The sequence below is a fragment of the Mus musculus genome, chromosome 14 (assembly GCF_000001635.26).
Source record: "Mus musculus strain C57BL/6J chromosome 14, GRCm38.p6 C57BL/6J".
Classification (NCBI taxonomy): domain Eukaryota; kingdom Metazoa; phylum Chordata; class Mammalia; order Rodentia; family Muridae; genus Mus; species Mus musculus.
The window spans coordinates 57,907,719-57,934,284 of NC_000080.6; the positions used below are offsets into that span (position 1 = coordinate 57,907,719).

General features: G+C 44.7%; 1 protein-coding gene across 2 annotated transcripts in view; it reads right to left on the reverse strand.

Annotated features, from left to right (window-relative positions):
* Positions 1 to 8,561: 8,561 nt before the first annotated feature.
* Positions 8,562 to 26,566, reverse strand: part of Micu2 (mitochondrial calcium uptake 2) — an 83,017-nt gene continuing 65,012 nt past the window's right edge. Inside the window, exons 7-12 of one of the 2 annotated variants that reach the window (XM_006519484.4) lie at positions 24,520 to 24,585; positions 19,479 to 19,576; positions 16,222 to 16,393; positions 11,626 to 11,734; positions 11,105 to 11,259; positions 8,562 to 9,657 (exon numbers count right to left, since the gene is read on the reverse strand). In XM_006519484.4, the coding sequence (XP_006519547.1) occupies positions 9,550 to 9,657; positions 11,105 to 11,259; positions 11,626 to 11,734; positions 16,222 to 16,393; positions 19,479 to 19,576; positions 24,520 to 24,585 (708 nt within the window). In that variant the 3' untranslated portion in view covers positions 8,562 to 9,549. Of the gene's footprint in view, positions 9,658 to 11,104; positions 11,263 to 11,625; positions 11,735 to 16,221; positions 16,394 to 19,478; positions 19,577 to 24,519; positions 24,586 to 26,566 lie in introns of both variants that reach the window. The other variant, NM_028643.3, reaches the window with a different exon arrangement.

The window sequence follows — 26,566 nt, forward strand, 5'->3', positions numbered from 1 at the left end:
AGAGGAGTAAGAGAGTGAGGTGAGGCCAAGCAGGCCCTCTTATAGTATGCTGTTATCTTTTCTGTTGCTAGTAACTGGGGAGGAGTCTAGCCTGAAGGTCAGAAGCTTGGGACATTGTCTACGTGACTACTAACCATGCTTCTCTTGTGGGGGCTGAAGGGGCAGTAACTTGGACAGGAGGCAGGGTTCTAGGAGACATGAGAGAACTCCTTCCATCTCATGTAGGTGAATTATCACCACCGGGTCCAGGGGTTCAACATCTAGCCTTGACCGGAAACCAGGTTGTCTGTGCATAGTCCAATGCCCCACAACCACCTTTAAACATCACTCCACTGGGGGCCAAGCTTCAATCATGCATTTTTGGGGATGTCAAATGGCATCCAGACCATAACAAGGTCTTTAAGGGTTTAGTAGGGAAAATACAGATTGTAGAATCAGATATTTGGGTTCAAGTCTCCATTTCATCTTTCATTAACAATGGATGTTGTAGATTTTGTCTATTATCCTCAGACTAGGTTCTGCTACTATATAACGAGTGCCATTTTCATAGCATTTGTTATGGGGATTAAGTGAAATTTTATGCATAATACATGTATATATGGGTAGGCTTGGTATGAAATAAGTAGCTGGGCATGGTGGCATGCACATTTAATCCCAGTACTCAGAAGACAAGAGGCAGGCAGACCCGAGAGTTCAAAGCCTGGTCTACAAGAGTGTGTTCTAGGACAGTTAGGGCTACACAGACCCTCTCAACAAACGAACAAAAACAAAATAAAAAATTCTTTCACACAGAATTCACAGCACCAAGTCTTTAGACTTGCCACACCCTGGTGAATGTTTACAAGTGCTCAGAAGCAGCTGCTGTTGGGTGAAGGAAGAGGAAGGAAATGAACTGTGGCCTTTGTTCTCTGGGTGGCGGTTTGAATGAGAATGGTCCTCAAATGCTCCTGGAACTATTTGGAAATGACTAGGGGGCATGGTCTTATTAAACTAAGTGTGTTGCTAGGGTCTGGCTTTGAGGTTCAAAAGCTAGCCCATTCTGAATGTTTTCTTTCTCCCTTCTTCATGGTTGTGTCTCAAGATGAGAGCTCTCAGCTACTGTTCCAATGCCATGCCTGCCTGCCTGCTGCCGTGCTTCACACCACGGTGGTCATAAGCTCTAACCCTATGGCAGTTTAAGCCCCAAATAAGCGTTTCTCTTTGCAATTTGCCTTGGTGATGGTGTCTTATCACAGAAATAGAAGAGTAACTAAGACAGTCCTCCCTCTAGATAGGCATCTATTTTTATTTCCTGGCTCAGGGTCATTTTATCATACTCCACATTAAGTATTGTAACAGCAGAGCTGGAGAGAGGGCTCATTGGTTAAGGGCACTGGCTGTTCTTCCAGAGGACCTGGGTTCAATTTTCAGCACCCATACTGCAGCTCACAGCTGTCTGTAACTCCAGAATCCAACACAGACGCACACGCAGGCAAAACACCGGTGCACATACAATAAATAAATTAATTTAAAAAGCATAACAGAAAATTTGATTAAAGAAAAAGAAGTGTTTGAAATAGGTATTAGGGAATTTTAACCAGAGAGAGCACTGGAGTAACACAGAGAAATCCCTGCTGGAAGCAACTATCATGTTCACGGCCTGAGCATAAAGGCAAGAGGTTGGAGTTATTGTAGTCTAGAGGCTTGAAGGAACAGTCAGTCCTACGCGATTAGGAAAGGATGCCCAGAGGAAAAGGCTAGTGGGGCTTCGGAGAGCACAAACAATGGAGTTGGTTCTAGGCTTGCCAAAAAAAAAAAAAAAAAAAAAAAAAAAAAAAAAAAGCAGCCAGAGACTGGTACTGCAGGGATGATGCAGGGATGCAGGCCGAGACTGGAGATATCACAGGGCTTGTTTTCCAACCCCAGGCTTGAAGCCTCCCTTGTACTGCTCACTGTGGGCAGAGGTCAGGATGCTGCCAGCCAGCAGGTAAAGGCAACCAGCATCCCCAGGTCGCTGCCTAGCATCATAGAGCCCAGTGTGTATGGAAAAAGGAGGCTGGAACAGTGAGACAATCCCTTTTCCATCTGCAGGATCCTGCAACTTAATTTATACACTGTCTTAATTAGGGTTTCTATTGCTGCAATGAAACACCATGACCAAAAGCAAGCTGGGGAGGAAAGGGTTTATTCAGCTTATACTTCCACACTGCTGTTCGTCACCAAAGGATGTCAGGTTTGGAACTCAGACAGGGCAGGAACCTGGAGGCAGGAGCTGATGCAGAGGCCATGGAGGGTTCTGCTTACTGACTTCTCAGTCTGCTTTCTTATAGAACCCAGGATCACCTGCCCAGGGACAGCACCACACACATGGGCCTGATACTCCTCCATGATCATTAATTGACAAAACACCCTTAAAGCTGGATCTTAAGGAGGCATTTTCTCAATTGCGGCTCCCTTCTTTCAGGTGACTCAAGCTTGTGTCAAGTTAACAGAAGACTAGCCCAGCATACCCTCTCACACTTGAAGTGGTCGCCAAGAATTCAATCATATAATCTACTTATCCCTCTTCATGGTGCTGGATATTTATGTGATTTCCAGATTTTAGTCTCTGAAATGATGCTGTAATGATAGTTGATAAAATTATGACTCAATATATTTGAGGAGAAAATAGTCATAGTTTGTCTTTTTCTGGGCCTTAGAATTAGTGTTTTTCTCACCATCAAATACTTCTCACAAATCCTCTGCAAACCCGAATGCTGTAAGCAAAAAAACGTCATCTCTCACTTCACTCTCGTGGAAGGAGGATCGATTCCACCAAAACAAAGGCACACCGCCATCAGAAAAGCTCTGGTGGTGAAGACTCGGAAGGAACTGCCCCGGGCTTCATTTCCTTCCTCTTCAAATACAGCCCGTCGCCAACCAGCGGGCAGCAGGCGCAGTCTTCTGAATACTCACCAGGGCGTGGCAGTTCATGCTGCCTGCAGTGTTTTCTTTCAGACTGGCCTTTGAGACAGTCCTTGCCTTGCTCCTACCTTCTTCCGTGCGGGTGCCTGGGCATGGTTTTGGGATGCAAGGGCGCCATCTTGTGGGACTTTCGTGTTGAATTCTATTTCTTTGAAAGCGTCCGCACTGAGACTGCGATCACTTTTCTCTTTTTGTCTCAATTATCCTACGGTGCTGACGAGGTTGTACTGTGTCACGCTCTCTCTCTTTTTTTTTCGAGACAGGGTTTCTCTGTATAGCCCTGGCTGTCCTGGAACCCACTCTGCAGACCAGGCTGGCCTCGAACTCAGAAATCCGCCAGAGTGCTGGAATTAAAGGCGTGCGCCACCAACGCCCGGCTGAGGTTGTACTGTCAATTTGAACTCCACATTTTGAGAACATGTATTCTTTCTTATGATGATTCTTAATGTGCCTACATTAAAAAGTAATTTAAATTAAGATTTTATTTATGTATTTATTTTTACTTATTTATGGGTGCGAGGGCCATGTGGAGATTACAAGGCAACTTTTGGGAGTCAAGTTCTTTCTTTCCAATATGTGGGTCCCGAGGACTGAAATCAGGTCATCAGCCTTGACAGCAAGTGCCTTTAGTCACTGAACTATCTCATAGGCTCTTGAAGTTTTATTTATTGGAGACAGGGTTTCTTTATGTAGCCCTGGCTGTCTTGGAGCTCTCTATGTAGGCCAGGATGGCCTTGAACTCAAAGAGATCCATAGTGCACATGTATGTGGCAGTCAGAGGACAACTTGTAGGACCGTATTCTATCCTCCCACCAGGTGGGTTCCAGGGCTTGAACTCAGATGGTCAGGCTTGGTGGCAAGCACCTTTATCTGCTGGGCCACGTCAGTAGCTCTAGTTGCTGATTTACATAAACTGTGGTCGGTCTAGGTCTCACCCCCTGCGTCTTCAGCTTACTACATGGACTTATATTCCTGCTGTTCAGTTCTAACTCAGTGCCATCTTCCTTGGCACAATTTATTTCTTTAGTGGTGGACACTGGTGCAGGCAGTCCTGACAGGAAGCCCTTGGAGCCACCCTCTGACCGTTAGCATGTTTCTCTGGGGACATTTGGCCAGGAGGCAGGCTTGCTCTAAGTTTCCTTAAGATTGTCAGTGTGTAGCCAGCAGACACAGGGATCTTGTTTCCTGAGTCCATGCTAACACTCCTAGATCACATCCTACTTTTTGCCAATCTGGTAAGTATGGGTTGGTGTCTTGTCTTAATTTGTATACTGCTCAGAGCTTTCTTGGGGACTCAGGCCAATCTTTGTGCTCTCTCCCCTCTCAAGGTGAATGCAGTCATCAGCTGCTTCTTCCCTCTTCTCCCTCCTTCTGCTCCTCCCCTCCTTCTGCTCCTCCCCTCCTTCTGCTCCTTCCCCTCTTTCTGTCCCTCCCCCTCCTTCTGCTCCTCCCCTCCTTCTGCTCCTCCCCCTCCTTCTGCTCCTCCCCCTCCTTCTGCTCCTCCCCTCCTTCTGCTCCTCCCCTCCTTCTGCTCCTTCCCCTCTTTCTGTCCCTCCCCCTCCTTCTGCTCCTCCCCTCCTTCTGCTCCTCCCCCTCCTTCTGCTCCTCCCCTCCTTCTGCTCCTCCCCCTCTTTCTGCTCCTCCCCCTCCTTCTACTCCTCCCCTCCTTCTGCTCCTCCCCTCCTTCTGCTCCTTCCCCTCCTTCTGCTCCTCCCCCTCCTTCTGCTCCTCCCCCTTCTTCTGCTCCTCCCCTCCTTCTGCTCCTCCCCTCCTTCTGCTCCTCCCCCTCCTTCTGCTCCTCCCCTCCTTCTGCTCCTCCCCTCCTTCTGCTCCTCCCTCTCCTTCTGCTCTTTCCCCTCCTTCTGCTCCTCCCCTCCTTCTGCTCCTCCCCCTCCTTTTGCTCCTCCCGTTTCTATCCCCCCCCACCATTCCCTCTGCTTCTCCTTGTTTCTCCCCTCCCTTTTCCTTTCCCACATAGAATCTCACTTTTGCCCAGGTGTGCCTCAAACCCTTGAACACAAGTGTATCTTCCCCCCAGCTTCCCACATAGCTGGAGTTATAGAAGCCTCTGACTGTGCCCAGCCTCTTTGCTTGTTTTTCTACCAAGTTGTTACATATTCTAAAGGTCAGTCCCCCAAGAGTGTTTCAGAAATGTTAATTTATCTGGGGAACACTTCCAATAGAATTGTGCCTGAACTCCTGGTTACATGTTATTTTATTATTATTATTATTTGTTTTTTTTTTTTTTTTTTTTTTTTTTTTTTTTTTGAGACAGGGTTTCTCTGTGTAGCCCTGGCTGTCCTGGAACTCACTTTGTAGACCAGGCTGGACTCAAACTCAGAAATTCCCCTGCTTCCGCCTCCCAAGTGCTGGGATTAAAGGCATGTGCCACCACTGCCTGGCAGGTTATTATTATTATCATTGCAATTGATTTGTATTAGTTTTAAAAGCATTCTTAGCTATTTCATTTTCTCTTCAGTATCCATTTTGTAGTGAGGTATTAGATGCATTTTATCCTATGGTATACTTATTCGAAGTGTTGCTTTTTTTTTTTTTTAAGATTTATTTATTTCATTTTATGGGTACACTGTTGCTGTCTTCAGACACACCTGAAGAGGGCATTGGTTCTCATCACAGATGGTTGTGAGCCACCATGTGGTTGCTGGGAATTGAACTTAGGACCTCTGGAAGAACAGTCAGTGCTCTTAACTGCTGAGCCATCTCTTCAGCTCTGTATTAGAGTTTTATCTTAAAAGATAAATGTGGGGGCTGGTGAGATGGCTCAGTGGGTAAGAGCACCCGACTGTTCTTCCGAAGATCCAGAGTTCAAATCCCAGCAACCACATGGTGGCTCACAACCATCCGTAACGAGATCTGACTCCCTCTTCTGGAGTGTCTGAAGACAGCTACAGTGTACTTACATATAATAATAATAATAATAATAATAATAATAATAATAATAATAATAGATAAATGTGTGGTATTAGCCTTTAATCCCAGCACCTGGGAGGCAGCGGCAGGTGGATCTCTGTGAAATTGAAGCTAGCCTAGTTGGAATACTGAGTTCCAGGACAGCCAGAACTACTTAGTGAGACCTGTCTGGGGGGAAAACAAACAAACAAACAAACAAAACACATATGTAGGAGTCAGTTCTCTCCTTCACTTGGGGTGAGATTTGTCTCTCACTATGTTACAAGAGTGAAGTCCTGTCTTTGCCTCCTGTCTCATGGGGGGAATGGCTGGCATTAGAGATGAGCCACCATATCCTGTCCTGTATGTGGGTTCCAGAGAGCAAACCCATGGCATCAAAAGCAAATGCTTTTACCTGCTAACTTGTCTCACTGGTTCCTGTCCACGGGATCGTAAATGTCCCCCAAACACCCACATGTTTAAGGGTTTGGTCATCATCTTGGTGCTATTAGGATACAATGAAGCCTTTTGAAGCTACCTTCATGATGGACTGTGATCTACAGGACACATAAGCTGAATTCAACCCTTTCTCCTCCAAGTTGATTTCAGTCATGTTGTGTGAGACCTCAGCTTAGAGCGTTTCTCCCTGGAAGGTAAAGCCCCAAGCTTGTTTTCCCTGATCTCTAAAAATGCAGCCAGAAAGAAGCTCTTTGTTCTCTATAGCAAAAAACCTTTTTGTTTCTGTGCCTTACAGCCAGAGATGTGATAATTGTAGGAAGACCTACAAGGACATAGAGATAGACAGAGAGGAGGCTGCAGCTCACTCCCCTCCCCCTCCCCCCTTGCCAGAAAAGAGATGTAGCCAACTCTCCTCCCAACTCCTCCCAATTCCTCAGCTAGCTGTTAAAAGCTCCCTACTGTTACCACTCAGGGTCGAACTCCCCTGTCCTGCACGGTGGAGGGACTTCATCCTCAGCTAGCTGATAATAAAACCTCTTGCAGTTTGCATTAGGTGTGGTTCTCTTTCGAGTCATTGGGGTGCTGGCCAGCTAGCTCATCCCGGGACTTGAGCGGAGGCCCAGCTTTGGGGGTCTTACAGTTGTTTGTCACAGCACAGGAAACAAACTAGAAGAGAGGTTGGCACAGGATCATGGAGTACTGTTCTCACAGATCTGACCATGGTGTTTTTGGAAGGACTGTGGAAGATATTTGGGGTTTTGAGATAGAAAACAATTCTGTGCTCAGAGTTCAATGAGCTGTCACAGGAGCTTGGAAGACAGGAATATGGGGGCAGTGCAGACAACAGAGGTCTGGTTTGGGGAGTTCCAGAGGGAAGCAGAGACTTTTTGGAGCCATCTTTGTGCTATTTTGAATGAAGAATCTGGGGTTTCTAATTAGCTGGGACTGTGATTAGTAAGAGACCAGCACCTCTGAGGTGTGGTCTGGGAAGTGTTTCCTCATGGTCAGCACACAAAAGCTGTGGTCCAGAGAGGGACCAAAGCTGCATCTCAAGCCAGGTGCACAACTTCAGAGTCTTCCACGTAGCACTGGTTTTGGTGGCGTGAGAGCTGCAGGACAGGGATGTCTACCAGGGTGCCACCATGCCTTCTCAGGTGCATGGTTCCACTTATACAACTTCAAAGAGTCATCTGTTCACGTCTTTTCCATTTTGCCTGTGTGTGCATGAGAAGTTCTTGCTGCTCTCTAACTGGTGGTCTTCCTGCTTCTGCCTCCCGGGTTCTGGGGTTACAGGTATAAGCCAGCAAGCCTGCTTTAAACAGCTGTTGCTAAGTTGTAGGAAGTATATTTTCTAGATGGCAGTCCTCCTGGGCTCTATGATTTGTAACTGTTTCCTCTAATTCAAGAATTACGGTTTCTCTTTCTTGCTAGTGTCTATTGAGCTGCGCTCTCTGATTTGTAACTGTTTCCTCTAATCCAAGAATTACGGTTTCTCTTTCTTGCTAGTGTCTGTTGAGCTGCGCTCTAACTCCGAGGAAGCTCCCTTTGCATACTCTTTGTCTTGCTTCCACTGTCTTTTCTTGTGATTTGAGCATTGTAGCTAGGAAACCAGAAACAGTCCCAGTACCATGGAGCTTTGTGGCTTCCTCCATTCAGCGCATTGATGTGTTTGGAGTAGCTGTTTAATATTCTGGGCAGTCTTGTTGAAAATTATCTGACATGTCTTGAGGGGTCTCTACTGTAGTCCTTCGGTCTTGCAGGTGTGACCAACCTTTTGGTATTGAGATACTTTACTGTCATGTCTTTAGTCCCAGCACTTGGGAGACAGAGGCAGGTGGATCTCTGTGAACTCAATGGAGATCCTGGACTACATAACAAGGTGTAGGCCAGGCAGAGTAACATAGTGAGACCCTGTCTCAAAACAACCTAAGACCCATACAACAAGCCCCCCAAAATCTCGTAATGTTTTATGATTTTGCTGTTTCACACTGTTTCCAGGGACACATGGACAAATGTCTCACCAGATAAACGACAGGGTACTGGAGAGATAGCTCAAAAACTTAAAGCACTTGCTATTCTTGCAAAGAACCTTGGTTTGGTTCCTAGCACCACATGGTGTCTCACCATCCACAGGTACACACACGATATACATACATATGTGTAGGTAAGACACTTGTACACATAAAATAAATCTGAAAAAAAAAAAAAAAGAATGGATGAGAGACCAAAGTAGCAATATCACCCAAGTCTAGCTTGGTGAGCTCATGGGTTTATTGGGATCACTTCAGAAACATGGGGGTATTTACAGGAGCAGGGGCTTCCACACACACATGTATGTCCACCTGTATACATACACATGTCCATCTCCACATAACATTATTTCCTATTTATTTTATTGCAAGCTACTTTATAGTGCCATATTTCCCACAACCCAAGATCCCGTAGCTTAAGAAAACTTGCTATTATGATCACTGTATGTGTGTGATCTGTGTGTGATCTGTGTGTGTATGAGTGGTTTTAGATGGAACTCTGTGTGCTGCTTGTTAGGAAAGCATGGTACACAGCTGTGTCCTTTGCTGGCTGAGCTCCCCTGGGAGTGTCTGGGAGAGGACACTCTATTTATATTTCAAAAGCATGGAACATTTAAAAAAGAAAAAATTTTTTTGTATCAATGTAAATACTTCATCCTGCTGCCAGACCGGACACTGCCATTATGTGCTATTTCAAGGCAGGGAGCAAAGAACACTGGAGCAAGCCTTTAACTGCAAGTATTCCCTAAGCTATCACGGCTTCTGGGATCAGTACCTGTCTTGGGAATGAAGTTCCTTCCCTGACTTGTTTAGCCCTCCAGAAAGCACACTTTGTACACAAGTCTTTAATAGAGCAGTGTGTATTTTCATAAAGGAATACTTTGTGTAATGAAAATTCACCAAGAAATGATGGAGTCGGAGCTGGTGAGATGGCTCATCAGGTAAAGGCACTTGATGTCAAAGCTCGAGACCTGAGTTCAATCTCTGGGACTCCCATGGTAGACAGAGAGAACCAGCTCCTACAGGCTGGCCTCTGACTTCCCACTGTGGCACACACTTATTCACCTCCCGTCATCCCTCCCAAATCCCCCAAATCAGAAAGTGAGTCTTCACATCTTCACACTCAAAAGAAACTCAATGAAGACATAGAAACAGTCAGCTCTTGGAAAAACCACTTTCTGGCTCCTGGAGCTCCATCAGCTTCCCCTTAGAAGGGGCCCTTGCCGGCTTGTTGTCTCCAGGCTTCCTTTACTCCCTTGATGCTTTCCTTCTTCACACACTTCCAGTATTCTTGCACACTCTGCTGCTGTGACACCTGTGCTCGGAGAGAAAGAGGAGCAGTCACGGGTTCTGATGAGGCATGGCTCCATGCCCCTTACAGCCTTGTTTATCGCCTTCCCACACTGCTCTAAAGAAAGCTGAAGGTGGCCTATGCTGCCAAACGCATGAAATGAAAACCGTACTTACTAATTTCCCTCAGATTACATGTGCTGTGGGAATTCTTGCAGATGAATTGTTTTCTAAGTTGTCATGAATACAAGCATCACATTCTCGATCCCACTCCTTCCTGTCTCTCATCCTAACTCCCTACCATCTGTGTAGATGCTAATGCAAACAAAATTCTGGGCTGTGCTTGTCCCTCAGTCAGAGCCCAGCACATGACTGCGAGCAGCCATGATGGGTGCTGAGAATTCCGTGTAGTTCCCAATGTAGCTATTGTTGGTTGAATCTATTAGTTTGCTTAATTATATAGATGAGGTATCTGAGGCACAGAAAAATTAAATAGCTTTTCTTTTTTTTGTTTTGTTTTTTCAAGACAGGTTTCTCTGTGTGTCCAGGCTGTCCTGGAACTCACTCTGTAGACCAGGCTGGCCTCGAACTCAGAAATCCGCCTGCCTTTGCCTCCCAAGTGTTGGGATTAAAGGCGTGCGCCACCACTGCCCGGCCTAAGTGGCTTTTCAAGATTCATTAGTTAATACACAGCAGAGCAGGACTTGAAACTAGAGATGGGTATTGAGTCCAAGGTCAGATCCAAAGTCAGAACCAAGGTTAGATCCAAAATCAGATCCTAGGCTGATTTCTGAATTTAAATTCAGATTTTTGTATGTGTGTGTGTGTGCACATGAATATACAAGTTTGTGTGTATGCACATATGTCCAAAGTGTATGTGCATGCATGTGTGCAGTGACAGAAGTCGGAGGATAGCCTTGGGTGTCATTCTCTGGCCTGAAGTTCACAAAGCAGGCTAGTCAGTCTAGCAGCCACCGCGCAGCCCCACTGTCTGTCTCCCCAGAGCTGAGACTCTCAGCACCTGCCACGGAGCACAGGCCGCCATGCCTAGCATATGCATGGGGCCTGGGGTGGAACCCAGGTCCTCCTAACTGATGTTTTCCTCCAGACTCAGGTTATTTTTAAAGCAAAGAAAATACTAGCTGGGTGTGGTGGCGCACACCTTTAATCCCAACACTTGGGAGGCAGAGGCAGGTTGATCTCTGAGTTCGAGGCCAGCCTGGTCTACAGAGTGAGTTCCAGGACAGCCAGGGATACACAGAGAAACCCTGTCTCGAAAAAGCAAAAAATACTAAATATCATTCTTTGTAAAAGAAAGTTCAGTTCAGTGTTTTGGTTGTAGTTTATCATCTCTGTATAAATAATTAAGATTCCACTTAACATATTATATTTGCCCTAATTCTAGGCTTAATATCATTGTTGCTAACATGTTAAAAAACACAGCTTAAAAAACAAAACCCAAGATGTTTTACCCATAAGCCTCGGTGCATCCTGTTTTTCAGTACCCCAAGGAACTCGCCGTGGCTGAGGCACTCGTCCCCGTCCAGGTCAAAGATCTTGAAGACGGTGTCCAGAAGATTGTCCGAGAGCTCCTGTCCAGTCGCTACCTTCACAGCTCTCTTGAACTCTGCTAAAAAGCGAACAAGAAACTGCCAATCAACCAGGTGATTCAGTTCAAGTGGATCTAATCCGCACTTCCATTACTTGAGAAGTAAACGCAAGCATCCCCACGTGAGTGTATTCAAACCTCACATTTGGCTAAGACACATCAGGAAAGCCAAGGAAGTCATTTCACCTTCATCCCGGCTCCCAGGAACATCGTCAAATCCCACTCCCTTCCCTCTTCTTGAGAGCAAGAAAGTAAAGAAGCAGGTAAAGTAACTCTTGAGTGAGTGAACGGAGAGCCCCAGAGGCGTCGTCTTATGGCTCGTCGCCTCCTGATCAATAGTGAAACTACTCACAGACAGGAGAAAGTAAAGGGTACATATCTTACCCAGCCGCACAGGGCGATGAGCTAAACTAAACATTTGCATGGCGATAGCAAAGTCTTCCAAATGCGTTGTAAAATGGCAAAAGGACTTGAACTCATCCAAACTAATGCTCTAATAAAAACAAAAGGGTTTTAAAATTACAATTTTGTATATACATCAAAGTCGTATTAAAGATAAGTCTTCTACCCTAAAGCCTATGACCTTATCTCTAGGCAAGTTGATAAGTATTGACGACAGAGAATAAGCTCTAGACTCTAGAGCTGCGGTGGTCCATGTGCCTGTGTGGACCAGTCCTAGTTCCCTTTCTCATTCTCATTTTGAAGATGAGAATCTTCTAGCCCTCTTGTAAGGAGACTGCGGAGTAAAGTGAGGTCATGGGTGGGCTGTATTCCTGAAAGGCTGATGTCTAAGGGAGTGCACATTAGTTTCATTGCTGTTCTGTGGACGTGTGCACACACCCACAGAACAGCAGTCACTGAAGGACATAGGACACACACCGTGTTAGCTGAGAGGCATTTCACTAAGAACAATGTAAACCCAGCTTTGCCAGCACTTGGATCTTAGACCAGAGAGAAGGCAGGTTTCTGTGCTTTGTGACTATGGCCAAGGAGCCTAACACACCCTGGTCAGTGGGCCGCTCTTCCTTAACCAGGTTGCAGGGCACGGAGCAAGATAGCCTATGCTGAAACTTCAGCTCTGCCATCTATGAGGTGTACGATCTAACCCTAAATCTCAGAGAAGCAACACTTAGGTTCCAAGTCCAAGGTCTATGGATATGAACCTTGGTTTATCTGATTTTATTATCTATGTAGTTAAAAACAAACAAAACCGGGCTGGTGAGATGGCTCAGCAGGTAAGAGCACCCGACTGCTCTTCCAAAGGTCCAGAGTTCAAATCCCAGCAACCACATGGTGGCTCACAACCATCCGTAACGAGATCTAGCGCCCTCTTCTGGAGTGTCTGAAGACAGCTACAGTGTACTTACATAGAATAAATAAATAAATCTTAAAAAAAAAAAAAAAATTTAAAAAAAAAAAACAAAAAAACAAACAAAACCCAGGTTAAAAAGCTTTTTCCAGTAAAAAGAAATCAGAGAGAAAAACTTCCTCCTTCAAGGGCTGATTTCTACCTCTTTTTTTTTTTTAAAGATTTATTTATTTATTATATGTAAGTACACTGTAGCTGTCTTCAGACACTCCAGAAGAGGGCGTCAGATCTCCTTACAGATGGTTGTGAGCCACCATGTGGTTACTGGGATTTGAACTCCTGACCTTCGGAAGAGCAGTCGGGTGCTCTTACCCACTGAGCCATCTCACCAGCCCTGATTTCTACCTCTTCACCCCTCTCCCCTCAGTCTCAGGAGTGGCTGGGTTCCAGGTACACACAGACACGTTCAAAGCTCTTAATCTGAAGGTATGTTCTTCCGCGTTTTGTCTCGGCAGGGCCCTAGCGCCCTCCAGTCTGTGCGCATGCGTCTACTCAAGCTGCACTGCTCTCAGCCTCTGTGGGTCTTTGTGGAATAACCAAAGATTTATTTGTAAAACTGCAACAAATGAAAAAAATTCTTTTCCCTATGTGTATGGTGTTATCTGTGCACCACTTGCATGCCTGGTGTCCACGGAGGCCAGAAGGTATCAGATTCTCTGGACGATGTTGGCAGGAAGGGCGACCCCTCTTCTGATCTCACTGCACCAACAATGCCTCTGTGCTTCCAAAAATACACGGCTCCCACAAAAGCGGCCGTGCACCCACACCACACAAACTGCCAGGCTGAACCCGGGAACAAGCTCTTCACACAGTTCTGCACGTTGCTTTCTTTTTTTTCCACAGTGAATTTGTCATCACAGTTGTGAAACAAGGAGAATTTCTTTGTGTATCATATCATGATCTTAAAACAGGCATGGAATACAATCCTTCTGATGTCTCCTTCTTACTGTTCACCACACTGAGGGCGAACTCAGAAGCTTGTGCACGCTAGGCTCTTCTGATCGGTAAAAATGGCATCTCATTACCACCTGACCTTGGACCACCTCAAAATGAGGTTCGACACTGTGATTTCTCTCCTTGTGACTTCATGTCCTGCCCTGGCAAGGGTTACCCTTGCTGTGATGCAGCACTACGACCAAAGCAACTTCGGGAGGAAAGGGCTTACTGGCTTGGTTCTCATGGCTTGCTCAGCCTGCTCTCTTATAGAACCCAGGACCAGCAGCCCAGGGATGGCACCACCCACAATGGGCTGGGCCCTCCCCCAACAATCGCTGAGGAAGTAAATGCCCTATGGACTTTCGTACAGCCTGATCTTATGGAGGCATTTTCTTACGTGAGGCTCTCTCCTCTCAGATGACTTTAGCTTGTGTCAAGCTGATATAAAACTATCTAGCACAGGTCCTTTCCTCACGTGTCTGGTGTGCTGCTGGGTGGCCTCTTGCTGTGGGAGACAACACTTCTTAAATATCTTTTCAACAGAGGCACAATTGCCTTGTTTGGTTCCTGAACATCTTTCCATAGATGGATGTATCATGGGCAGCCTTGAATACATAGTGTTTTCCCCAGACAGAGGACGGCTTTGTTTCCTGCCACACATTGAAAACAATGCTTGCTTCTGCAGCACAGGTCAGGACACGCTGCTTCCTGCCTCTTCTGAAAGACAGCGGGTTGGGCTGTGTATGAACACACAGCAGCTTTCCTCTGGGACTCTCAGAGCAGCTGCTATGGGCAAGGGGAAACCTTCCCAAACAGGACGCTCATACTATTGTTGTGTGATGAGTATTAGTTTTTTTTGTTGTTTTTTATTTTGTTTGTTTTTGGTTTTTGGCTCTGACCCAATAATCCTGCATCTTCTGTAAGCATCCATTAAATTGTGCAGGGTGATTTGGAAACAGATGAAAGTTTCAGATACTTTGTAGAGATCAACAGACTAGCCTGTAAAGCTCTCTGATACTGAATAGGGAAGTCTTGGGTCCTTTAAGTGTTTTGTAGTCACAGATTTAAAAAGAATCCATTACATCGTAATTTGCCCCAGCTGTCAGCCTGACACAGCCCAGGAGAAACATTTATATGTATAATATCTGACTTCCTATTCTCTAATACTAGGAACGTCTCTGGGATTACATAAGTTTCCTTTGTATCTAAGCAAAGTTGTAAATTTTCCTTGTTTTTAATGTAAAAATTTTTGTTTTCTGAGACAGGGTTTCTCTGTGTAATCCTGGGTGTTCTGGAACTTGCTCTGTAGACCAGGCTGGCACTGAACTCAGGATCTATCTGCCTCTGCCTCTGGGATGCTGGGATTAAAGAAATGCACCATCTTCGTAAACACTGCCCCCCCCCTCCGCCCCCACAGGGGCTAATCCACCTCCCTCTGATAATCCTGAGTTATTATTTATTAAATGTTATATTTCATCTTTGCTGCCCTGGACCCAGTTGGACAGCATTCCCCTCCACTTACATGGGCTACTGCCTCTGTCTGTGCTGCCCAGCCTTTGGCTGCCAGTATCTTTATTTACCAATGAGAACCAATTTGGGGCAGGGTCCCTCAATGTCTCATGTGTGGATATACAAATTCCTATGCAAACAATTCTGGGGATCCAAGTTAACATAAGAATAGAAACAGCCACAGCTGAGGTGAAAGGTCACTTGAGCTCCCAAGTATAAGATCCGTCCACACAGTATGGCAAGGCACTTATTCAAAACAAACACAAATAAAACAAACACACACCACTTGAAATCCACACACAGTTTGTAGAACTATTTGAGAAGGGTTAGGAGGCGTGGCTTATTGGAGGAGGTGTGTCATACTTTGAGGTTTCAAAGACTGCAATGTCCCATGTGCTTCTCTGTCTCCTGCCTGTGGATTAAGATGTGAGCTCTCAGTTGCTCTTCACCCCATGCCTTTTCTTTGTTGTCAGGAGCCATTCTGCCTGCTTCTGTGAAAGCCTACCTGCCAGGCAGAGTTTCCTGGCAGATTTCCTGGCCTGCTGACCCATGGAATGATAAGAGGAGATGCACTTGAAGCTCAAGGCAAGGGGCTGAGCTCTGTTAATCTTGGAGGAAGGAACAGGGAGGAATAGGGAGGCCTCTGGATTGGTACAGATATCAAATGTACATCAGCCATTGTCTCTGCTGGCTTGTGACTTTGCTTCCCTCCATACTGTAAAGTATTTAAAGCCTAGGAGAATTAAACTCGAGGCTGCTACAGCACTGACTGGACAGCCATCCTGATTTCTAACCTTTGTCTCTGAGTCTTCTTTTCTGTTTTTTCCTGTAATCCTCCCTCCCCCCCTCAGAGGACTGCTTGACTTTGTACATTTTGTCACCATGGACTCTAATTCTCGGAACCCATAAGCCCAAATCAAATGCTTTCCTTTATGAGTTGCCTTAGGCATGGTGTTCTATCACAGCAACAGAAAAGGAAGTAAGACACGTACAAAACCCAGAGTGCCAGCTTGGTCATGATCATTTTGCATCACACACATCATGTTTTCTCACTAAAAATGGGCACACAGGGTAGTCTGAGTTCCTTTGGAAGTTAATTTACTTGGTTATTTGGAATTTCTAGTTTTTTTCATTTCTATCACATGTGTAAGAAAAGGAATACCAACCTCTCCTACTGACAACTTTTCTCTCACGTTTCTCCAGTAAATATCTTTATTTTCAGTGTTAGTGAAGAAAAGTAGCCATTCTGCAAAGTCTTCTTTTCTCATGAAATTCAGGCCTTTAGAGAACTGAAGGAATTCCATTTCTTGAACTTCTGTTTGTAAATTTTCCATAAATCTAAGTATTAAAATAAGAAATTAGTATAAGCAGCTAGTGTCATTCCATCTTCACATTGTAAGTGTGTCTGCAAGTCAGTTCCTTCTGCACTGAGCGGCAGCCTCTGCAGGGAGCAGAAGGAAGAAGCCTCAGGGCTGTGGGAGAGAGAGAAGCTGGCCGAGTCCAGTCCTGTCCACTCTGTCCAGCCTGCTTGTGCAGATCACATCTGACAACCAAAGCTTTAATCAGTGTGAGAAAAATCATGCAAGCTGTTGCTTTAGTAGAACTAGAGAGTAACATCTTGTGGAAAGTATTTTTCCCAATGTAGCGATATTATCAGTAACTGGGAAAATTAAAATACAGGCGAGAACACTACTTTTAGAATCTTAATAATAATGGTTCCTACTGTTTACAGACACCAAATAGAAACAATGACTTTGAATTGCAAGCTTAGATCTGCGTGACATTATCTGTAGTCTTTTGGGCAACAGTGTGAATCTATAGACTCAACATTCCCCTCTGCCTTTAAAAAATAAAGACAGCATAGTCCTTCGATTAAAGTCACAGCCATAGCTCCGTGGGAAGGGACGGGTTGAACAGATGTGAGGCTGACTTTGACTTTCTTGAATAAGAATCTAGAAAGGTCGCACCAGGGTTTATTACCTGAGTCATGTGGAAGCACTATGAGAATCCTAAGTTTTCATGTGCTGCAATCTCCTTTAAATATATATATTTAAAATTAAGAAATAATTTTATTTTTATGTGTGTTATATCACAATTTAAAATGGGTGGAATATATTATATACATGTTATAAGCCTGTTTTAGGATCTGTACTTTCCCCATAAACTTCAGAAGTGCGGAGGGGCGAATGGGTGAAAGATTCTATGTCTATAGAGAGCCACTGATTGAACTACAACTCTGTGTCTATAGAGAGCCCCAGACTGAACTACAACACTGACTGAATGTATAGATTTTTCTGATGTTGTTTCTTTCTGGGTCAAAGCAGAATTTTGTATAAAACTTGATGCATTTTGGGTTGAATTAATAATGGATAAAGGGATTTTACTGATATATTTTGTCTTTTGTTTAATTGCATTTTATTATATTGTATACTATAATAATAGTAATGATTTTTTTGGGGGTGTTGTATGTGCATGTGTGTGTAAGTGTGCATGCATGGGTGCATGTGTGTTAGTATGTGAGTATGGGTGCATATGTGTTATTGTGCATGTGTGGGTACATGTGTGTTAGTGAGTGTGTATGGGTCTGTGTTAGTGTGTATATAGGTGCATGTGTCTTAATATGTGTCTGCCTTAATCGCTTTCCCACCTTAGCTTTTAGACAGCGTATGTCTGCTGATTGTGTGTTTGGGTGGCAGTGCAGGACCCCTCTGTCTCTGCCTCCGCAGCACTGGTTACAGGAAGGCATGTGCTGCCATGTCTGCTGTTACACATGGTTGCTGGTGAGCAAATTCAGGTCCTCATGTGCACACACACACACAGAGCAAATCTTAGTACAAATGCAGTGAGCTGAGGAAGGTACAGGTCCATGTTTGTACTGTTCCGATCTTCTTTTTTTTTTTTTTTTTTTTTTTTATTTATTTATTATATGTAAGTACACTGTAGCTGTCTTCAGACACTCCAGAAGAGGGCGTCAGATCTTGTTACAGATGGTTGTGAGCCACCATGTGGTTGCTGGGATTTGAACTTCAGACCTTTGGAAGAGCAGTCGGGTGCTCTTACCCACTGAGCCATCTCACCAGCCCCGATCTTCTTTTTAGTACCTGTTTTAAGACCGTGTTTGAGAGTGCTGCAGGGAGGCCCCCTCTTATAATCACAGTGAGTGAGGAGAGGGCAAGCAGGGCTCCACTATGTTATTATCTACAATAATTAGATAACCCACGAATTACTGGCTCAATTTTACAAAGAAATGAGGGAAGTTACCTGCCTAAGGTCCGTGTTAGCATCCAGCTTTACCTGCAACATGGAGCTGTCTGCTTCGCAGGGCACTGCCCTGGTGCTGTCACAGGCCTGATGTGGGGATGTGCATATTTACTGCTGGGCCTCTGCACACCACAGCTGAGGCCCCACGTCTCAGATCGGTTTCAATGCAGAGTAAATCCAGCTGAGATCAGCCAGTGATGGCCCCAGCAGAGCTGTACTCAGGGAAACAGGGCATGACCCTTGTTGGGCTGGTTTGTTCTGTATTGAGAACAACATGGCAGGGTGGTGATAGTGGTGACACACACCTTTAATCCCAGCCCTCAGACAGGAAGCAGAGGCAGGTCTCTGTGAGTTCAAGGCTAGCCTGGTCTACAGAGTCAGTTCTAGGATTGCCAGGGTACACAAAGAAATCCTGTCTCAAAACAATCAACCAACCAACCAACCAACCAACCAACCAACCAACCAACAGCAAAGTGAAACCAACCAACCAACAGCAAAGTGAAACTTAGCTGATAGTATCAAATCACCAAAAGGAACCATTACATTTTGTAAGTCAGACATTATATTTTAAAGTAGGCTAGAATATTTTGAGAACAGGAATGTTATGTTTGTAGGTTAACTTCTTAATGATAAATGGCTTAAAGATTCAATAAATCCTAGCCAGGTTTACAGCACTGGTTCTCAGCCTTCTTAATGCTGTGAGCCCCTTAATATAGTTCCTCCAGTGTTGGTGACCCCCAACCATAGAATTATTTTTGTTGCTACTTCATAGCTATAATTTTGCAACTGTTATGAATCATAATGTGGATATTTTTGGAGCTAGATCTGCCAAAAGGTTGCCACAGGTTGAGGACAGCTGGATTACAGTCTGCAGATTTGGGAAATAAGTATATGCAGTTTCTTCACTTATTACATATAGAAATTTCCCAAATAAATATCTTTTTTTTTTTTTTTTTTTTAAAGATTTATTTATTTATTACATGTAAGTACACTGTAGCTGTCTTCAGACACACCAGAAGAGGGCGTCAGATCTCCTTACAGATGGTTGTGAGCCACCATGTGGTTGCTGGGATTTGAACTCTGGACCTTCGGAAGAGCAGTCGGGTGCTCTTACCCACTGAGCCATCTCACCAGCCCCGCAAATAAATATCTTTATGTTTACCTTCGAAATTCTTTATAATGGAGTTTTTTTTCTCCTCTTTTCCCAAAGAAACGCACTTGAAGGGTTGTGTTAACGCCAGGCTCTTTCACTGTTGGGTCCTATAAAGAAAACAAAAAGGAACTTGTGGGCAGGGGCTTGGGGAAATAGTCACAAGGGTGTCGCGTAGGACAGATGGGAAAGAGGGCAGGTTCTCTTTTTGCTTATTACTTTTGCCCAATAGGACACCTTCCCTCTCCCTCCCTTCCACTTAACATCCTTTGTCATTAAGCCCCGAAGAAACTGGGAACAGAAGGAACATGCCTAACAGGAAAAACCCATAGCAAACATTTTAAATGGGTAAGAAAATAAAAAGTCTAGAAAGAGTCAAAGGTGCCCACCCCTCTCTCTGCTTCACGACAGCTTAGATTACAGGTATGTGTTACCTCAGCTGGTTTCATGGAGTAAGCCCCTTCTAATGCTCCTTGAAATGCTTTGGATACAGCTGCCAGAGGCTCGCTCTGCAGCCCACAGCACACTGGTCTGGAGTCTAGTGCCTAATGCTCCTTCCATCTCTCAACCTGTCTAACGCTCCTTCCTTCCTTCCTTCCATCTCTCACCCTGTCTAACGCTCCCTCCATCTCTAACCCTGTCTAACGCTCCTTCCTTCCATCTCTCACCCTGTCTAACGCTCCTTCCTTCCATCTCTCACCCTGTCTAACGCTCCTTCCTTCCATCTCTCACCCTGTCTAACGCTCCCTCCATCTCTCACCCTGTCTAACGCTCCTTCCATCTCTAACCCTGTCTTCTTCTTTAGCTGATTTTTCCCTGAACTCAGTGGCCGTTCAGACAGGACTATTATTGAGCTCTGTCACCTCAGAAAACTTTTCTCCAGAACCCACATGTTTAAAACAGGGCTGCCTGACCTAGGCAGGTGAAAACCTGTAGGGAACTCTCTGGTGCCTTCTTAGCAAAGGCCTGTATGTGCCCAGTGCCCAGAGACACCATTCTCTGTGAAAGTGTTTTTATATTTTCTTTTACTCAGATTGGTTATGAACTAGAAATTTTAATTTTTAGATGCAAATTTCCATAGTGCTAAGATTCTACAGACCTCATGAAGCTAAGGGTATCTGCCTCAGGATTACAGAGGCAATCAACTAAATGGCTAAATAGTGAGAGGCCAAATCAACTAAATAGCCAAATGTCCTCAAACTTAAGCTAAGAAAAAAAACTGTTTTATTCCAAAGTTAGATAGTATTTACTGATGAGCTATTTAGTAGTAGCTATTATGATTGTCCCAGGAACCTGAAATAATAATTCAACTTTATAAAAATATTATCGTTACTAATTTTGAAGTCTGTAAGCTGTCTATTTATTTAGACAGAATGTTATACTTCGACATTCCTTTAGGATAGCTTCTATTTTTGGCATTTACTAAATATCAGACCAAATGTCAAAGCATAAATAATAAGTTTGTGGTAGCCAAAATATTTTTTTATTAATTCTTTGAGAATTTTTTTTTTTTCTTTTTTCCCTACTTTCCAAGACAGGGATTGTGTGTGTAACAGCCTGTCCTAGAACTTGCTTTGTAGACCAGGCTGGTCTCCAATTCAGAGACCTACCTGCCTCTGCTCCTAATGCTGAGACTAAATGTGTCTGCCACCACACCTGGCTTGAGAATTCCATGCAATGTATTTTGATCATATTTGCCAACTCCTCTCCTTGACACTCTGGTAATGTTTTTTTCTAATTAGATTTAGATTTAAGTCACTTTTGCTCAACATCTGCTTAGCGTCCTCGATTTCAGTTTACAAGTCTATTTTAGCTTTTGCTCTTTTGAGAGAGGGTTTCCTATAGTGAGGGTAACCTCCTCAGTGTGGGAGTGCTATGCTTTCTATGCCTGCTCTCTGTGGGGCTGCGGACTGAAGCCAGGGTCCTGGGCATGCTCTGTCTGTCCCACCACTGAGCTGCATTTTCAGTCTCCTTGCTCATTCTCCTTCTTTAAAGATCTGTTTATGTATACGGGTGTTATGAATACATGTATGTATACCACAAGAGGGCATGACTCTCATAGGCCTATAGTTATGGTTATGAGCTGTCATGTGGGTGCTGGGAATTGAACTCAGGACTCTGGAAGAGCAGCCAGTGCTTTTAACTACTGAGCCATCTCTCCAGCACCCTCCCCCACCCCTGTACCATCCCTGAGGTAAGGATCTCACCACAGCCCAAACTGGCCTTGAATTAACAAATCTACCCCAGTGTCCCAAGTCTCAGATTTCTAGAGTGTAGCAGCACTATTTTAACAATTTAAATATATTTTCTTCTAAGCAAACAGTTATTTCTAAGTTTCCACTCCTGTTTCAAGGAGTTTCTTATTCATGTATTAATGCCTTTGGGTACATGTGGTGTGTGCATGTGTATGTGCACACTCACATGTGTGGACATAGGTGAATTTGCTGTGCATGTGTGGAAGCCCAAGGCTGATGCAGGAAGGAAGTCCTTCTTGATTACTCTCCACTGCACTGAGGCAGGGTCTCTAACTGGGCCCTGAGCTGTTAGAACCCCTGTATCTGCAAAGCTTTGATCACTGAGGACTCTCCAGGTACCCAGTATTTATATAAGTTCAGTTCTCAGGTTTGCACAAAAGTGCTTTAGCACTGAGCCATTTTCCCAGCTGTTATTTTGTTATTTTTAACAGTATGTGTGTGTGTGTGTGTGTGTGTGTGTGTGTGTGTGTGACATCCTAGAGCCATCCTCAGGAACATGGTCCACCTCTTTGGAAACAAGTTCTCTCACTGGCCCAGAGTTTACCAACTAGGCTAGATTAGCTTGCCAGAGAACCCCAAGGATACCACTGTCTGTCTTCCCATGCTAGGATTACAGGCATGCACTACCGATTCTATATAGGTTCTGGGGACTCAGTTGATGTCCTTGGGCTTCCAATGCAAATGCTTTACCAAGTGACCAATCCTCCAGCCTGAACTAACTTAATTAAAATAAAAATTTCTTCTTAAAAAGACAACTTTGGTATCAGGTATTAAATTTTCTTCCATGGACTGGAGAGATGGCTCAGAGGTTAAGAGCTCTGGCTGCTCTTCCAGAAGACCTGAGTCCAATTCCCAGCAACCACATGGTGGCTCACAGCCACTGCAGGCATACATGCAGGGCAGAACTCTGTATAGATAATAGATAATTAAAAAAATCCTATTTTATTGTGCTGTCTAGACACACAATGCTCCACATGCTGCCTATGGAGGGGAGGTTGTTTTGGTTTTTGTGAGGATCATATTACTAACCCTGGCTGGCCCACCCAGAACTTGCTTTATAGAGCAGGCTGGCCTTGAACTCACAGAGATCCACCTGCCTTTGCCTTCTCAGTGCTCCTGACAGAGGTTGTGAGTTTTACTAATGTACACAATTTGAAATAGATGTGTTCTAAAGATGGAGTGATTCAGAAGTTTAAGAAAGACTCATAAGTGCCGGGCGTAGTGACACACGCCTTAAATCCCAGCACTTGGGAGGCAGAGAGGCAGAGAGGCAGAGGCAGAGAGGCAGAGGCAGAGGCAGAGGCAGAGGCAGAGAGGCAGAGGCAGAGGTAGAGAGGCAGAGGCAGAGGCAGAGGCAGAGGCAGAGGCAGAGGCAGAGGCAGAGGCAGAGGCAGAGGCAGAGGCAGAGGCAGAGAGGCAGAGGCAGAGAGGCAGAGGCAGAGGCAGAGGCAGAGGCAGAGGCAGAGGCAGAGGCAGAGCCAGAGAGGCAGAGGCAGAGAGGCAGAGGCAGAGGCAGAGAGGTAGAGGCAGAGAGGTAGAGGCAGAGAGGCAGAGGCAGAGAGGCAGAGGCGCAGAGGCAGAGGCAGAGGCAGAGGCAGAGGCAGAGGCAGAGAGGCAGAGAGGCAGAGAGGCAGAGAGGCAGAGAGGCAGAGGCAGAGGCAGGCGAATTTCTGAGTTCGAGACCAGCCTGGTCTACAAAGTGAGTTTCAGGACAGGCAGGGCTATACAGAGAAACCCTGTCTCGAGCACCGCCCCCCCCCAAAGAAAGACTCACAAGACAGAGGTACAATTAATAGAATGTTGTCAGTTGAAATCTATTGGTATACAGTACTGGCAGGAATGAAAATTCATTTGTGTCCCATACAAAATACTGGTTAATATTTGTCACAGTCTGATAACTTTATCAATAGTCACACTCTTTGATTCAGCAATTGAATTTCTGGTAGGTCATCCCAAAAACATAGTCATATGTGTATAAAATAGTGTAATCTTAGTATTATTCCTTGCAGCCTTATGAACTATGACATGACAGACATATGGTAAATATTTCCTAGAAGATGAATGATAGCATCAATGTCACAGCCATACAACAATGTACTTGAAGCCATGATGAGAATGGGATTCTGAGCTAGGGAGATGGCTTGGTGTATAAAGCACTTGCCACATGAGTGTGAGGACCTGAGTTTAGATCCCCAGAACCTACATAGCCAGAAGAAGTAGCCCGTTTGTAATCTCAGTGTTCGGTGGGTAGGTGGGAGCTGGAGACAGGAGACCTGAACCAAGGCCAGCAAGGACAGACACCTGAAGTTGTATCTGATGTCCATACCTGTGCTGTGTGCACACAACCCCTGCCCCCAGTGCCCGACAAATTAAGAATGTGGTCTTGAGATACACTATGAAAATGAAAAATGTGGAATAATACAAAGCATACTATAGCTTATAGAAGAACAAAAATCAACCTGGGTGTGTGGCTGTGACACAGCTGTAAACCTTACACTAGGGAGCCTGACAGAGGATCGCTACGAGTTTGAGGGTGCCCTGAGCTACAGAGTGAGAGCTTGACTCAAAGAAAAACAAAAGAAAACAGACCTCCACATATCCATAGGAACAGCACAGCACTCACTGCCCAGGGGCTGGGGTGGGAGTGGGGCACTGGCAGGACAGCCCTGTGCATCTGCATGTGCCTTTGTAGCTTAGTAAGTGTGCGCCAGGTACCAAGTTCTTCATAAATCCCACCGTGAGCTGTGAAGATGGCAGCTATTACCATCACCACGCGTTTGAGATGTGTACTTACATACCTGGTATTCTGTCTCATTAGTCTTCACTGTCTTGAAGCCATCTTGTTTACTTATGATCTTCTGCAGCTGAAAAGATCACAGACACGACTTTACAAGTCTGTCTAATGGAGTTTTCAAAATAACCTGAGAACAGATGCTAGGCTGTAATTACAGGACATCTGCTAGTTGTCTGTGGGCTGACTGGACAAGACTACAGGGGGAAGAGAGGGAAAGGCCACTGTGGCCCGAGTCTCCTGCTCAGCAGCAGCTCCAACAGCCAGGCTCTAAAGTCTGTGAGGCTCTGTCTTTCTCTCAGTGACTTTTATTCAGGCTTGTTTCTTAGACCATTGAGAGTTTACAGCCACAATGCAAAATACACACGGCATACTCCCTTCCTTTTTTCTTTTTAACACTTTGAAAGACTTATGTTTTTATTATTATAAAACTGTAACAGTTACTTAAAACTGAGTATGTTAAATAACCTACCTACCTTTCAGAGTCATTTGTACCAGTCTTCAGATGGAAAGCAAATTAAAAGAAAAGGATTTAAAAAAAAAATGAGATGTGCACAAAATCTCAAACCATGGCTTAAACCAATTAGGAAACAAACCATCAGGACTTATTTTTTAAATGTGATTTGTTAGTAATTTACAAACTACTGACATTAAATCACAAAATATCAATCTATACTTGGAGCTCCTCCTGTGTTTGCTCATGGTGGGTTCTCTAACTTCCTCCCTCCCTCCCTCCCTCCCTCCCTCCCACCCGACCGCCCACCCGCCTGCCCACCTCACAGAGCTCAATGTTCCTCCTGACTTAAGCCTCTACACTGGTTTGACCTTTTGGGCCTACCACTGCAAACCCAACGGCAGTGCCAGGCTCAACACTCGAGTTTCCTATTCCTCCCTTTGCTCAACACCTTAGCTTTTTTCATGCAAGAATGAGCAAAAACCCATGAAGAGAAAGAAGCGCCTTCTCCAGGACTACCCAGTAAGAGCACACACTAACGTGATTAGCTTATCTATGCTTCTCCTGGTGTTTCCTGCTTGGTTACTGTTCACATAGTTAAAGTGCAGAGCCCAGCCTTGTCCACTTGGTAGCAGTTCTCACTGCATCCATCTGGTCTTCCTGAATGTCCATGGAAGCAGTCCTAGTTTTTTAATTAAGCCCACCTAGTTTTCAAGTGGAACTGGATAATGCATATTGTTTTGATGTGCCTTTTTTCTTTCAGCGTGCTGTCTCCAGATTCATCCCGGTGGCTTGTTTCTATTCACTGGTGAATTGTGTCACACTGTCTGACTACACTATTAAACTATTTATCTGACTGGTGGTCCTTGTCTGCTATTTTGGCTACTATAAATCAAACCGTCATGATCACTTTTTGTGCAGCTTAATTTAATGGACACTGGTTTAACTTTTCCTTGACTAGATCCACGGCAGGGGAACTGGACTTGTTGAACTTTATTTAAAAACAAAACCAAATTGGTCAAAGTTTACTTTTCCAAAGTGAACGGAAGCTCTGGCTACCCCGGAACGTGCTCTGTAGACCAGGCTTGAATGCACAGATATCCACCTGGCTCTGCCTCCCAAGTATGAGATAAAAGGCGTGCATGCCTGGCCTCTGGAGCACTGGCTGCCATGGGCCTCTTTAATAGCCGCTATTCTTCTGGGAGTGTGCTATATATCACTATAGCTTTTACACTTGCATTTCCTTAATGTAAGGATACCTTCTCCCATGCTTACGACTCATTTGTGTACTTTTTTTCTTGTAAAATGTCAACTATAGTCTTACCATAAATAAAGTTACTAACCAGTAAAACTTCATTGCATATTTTAGATATAACAGTTCCTTTGTTAGACAAGTGTCTGGAAATATTCTATTCCCAATCTCTTTCCTGTCCATCTATTTTCTCACCATGTATCCTGGGCTGGCCTTGGACCTGAAGTCCTCTTGCCTTAGCCTCTGAAGCATCAGTGTTAGGGATGTGCACCCATATGCCTGGGTATAACCCCCATGGCATTCTTCAGCACACATTTTTCATTGTGGTGAAGAAAAACCATCATGGCT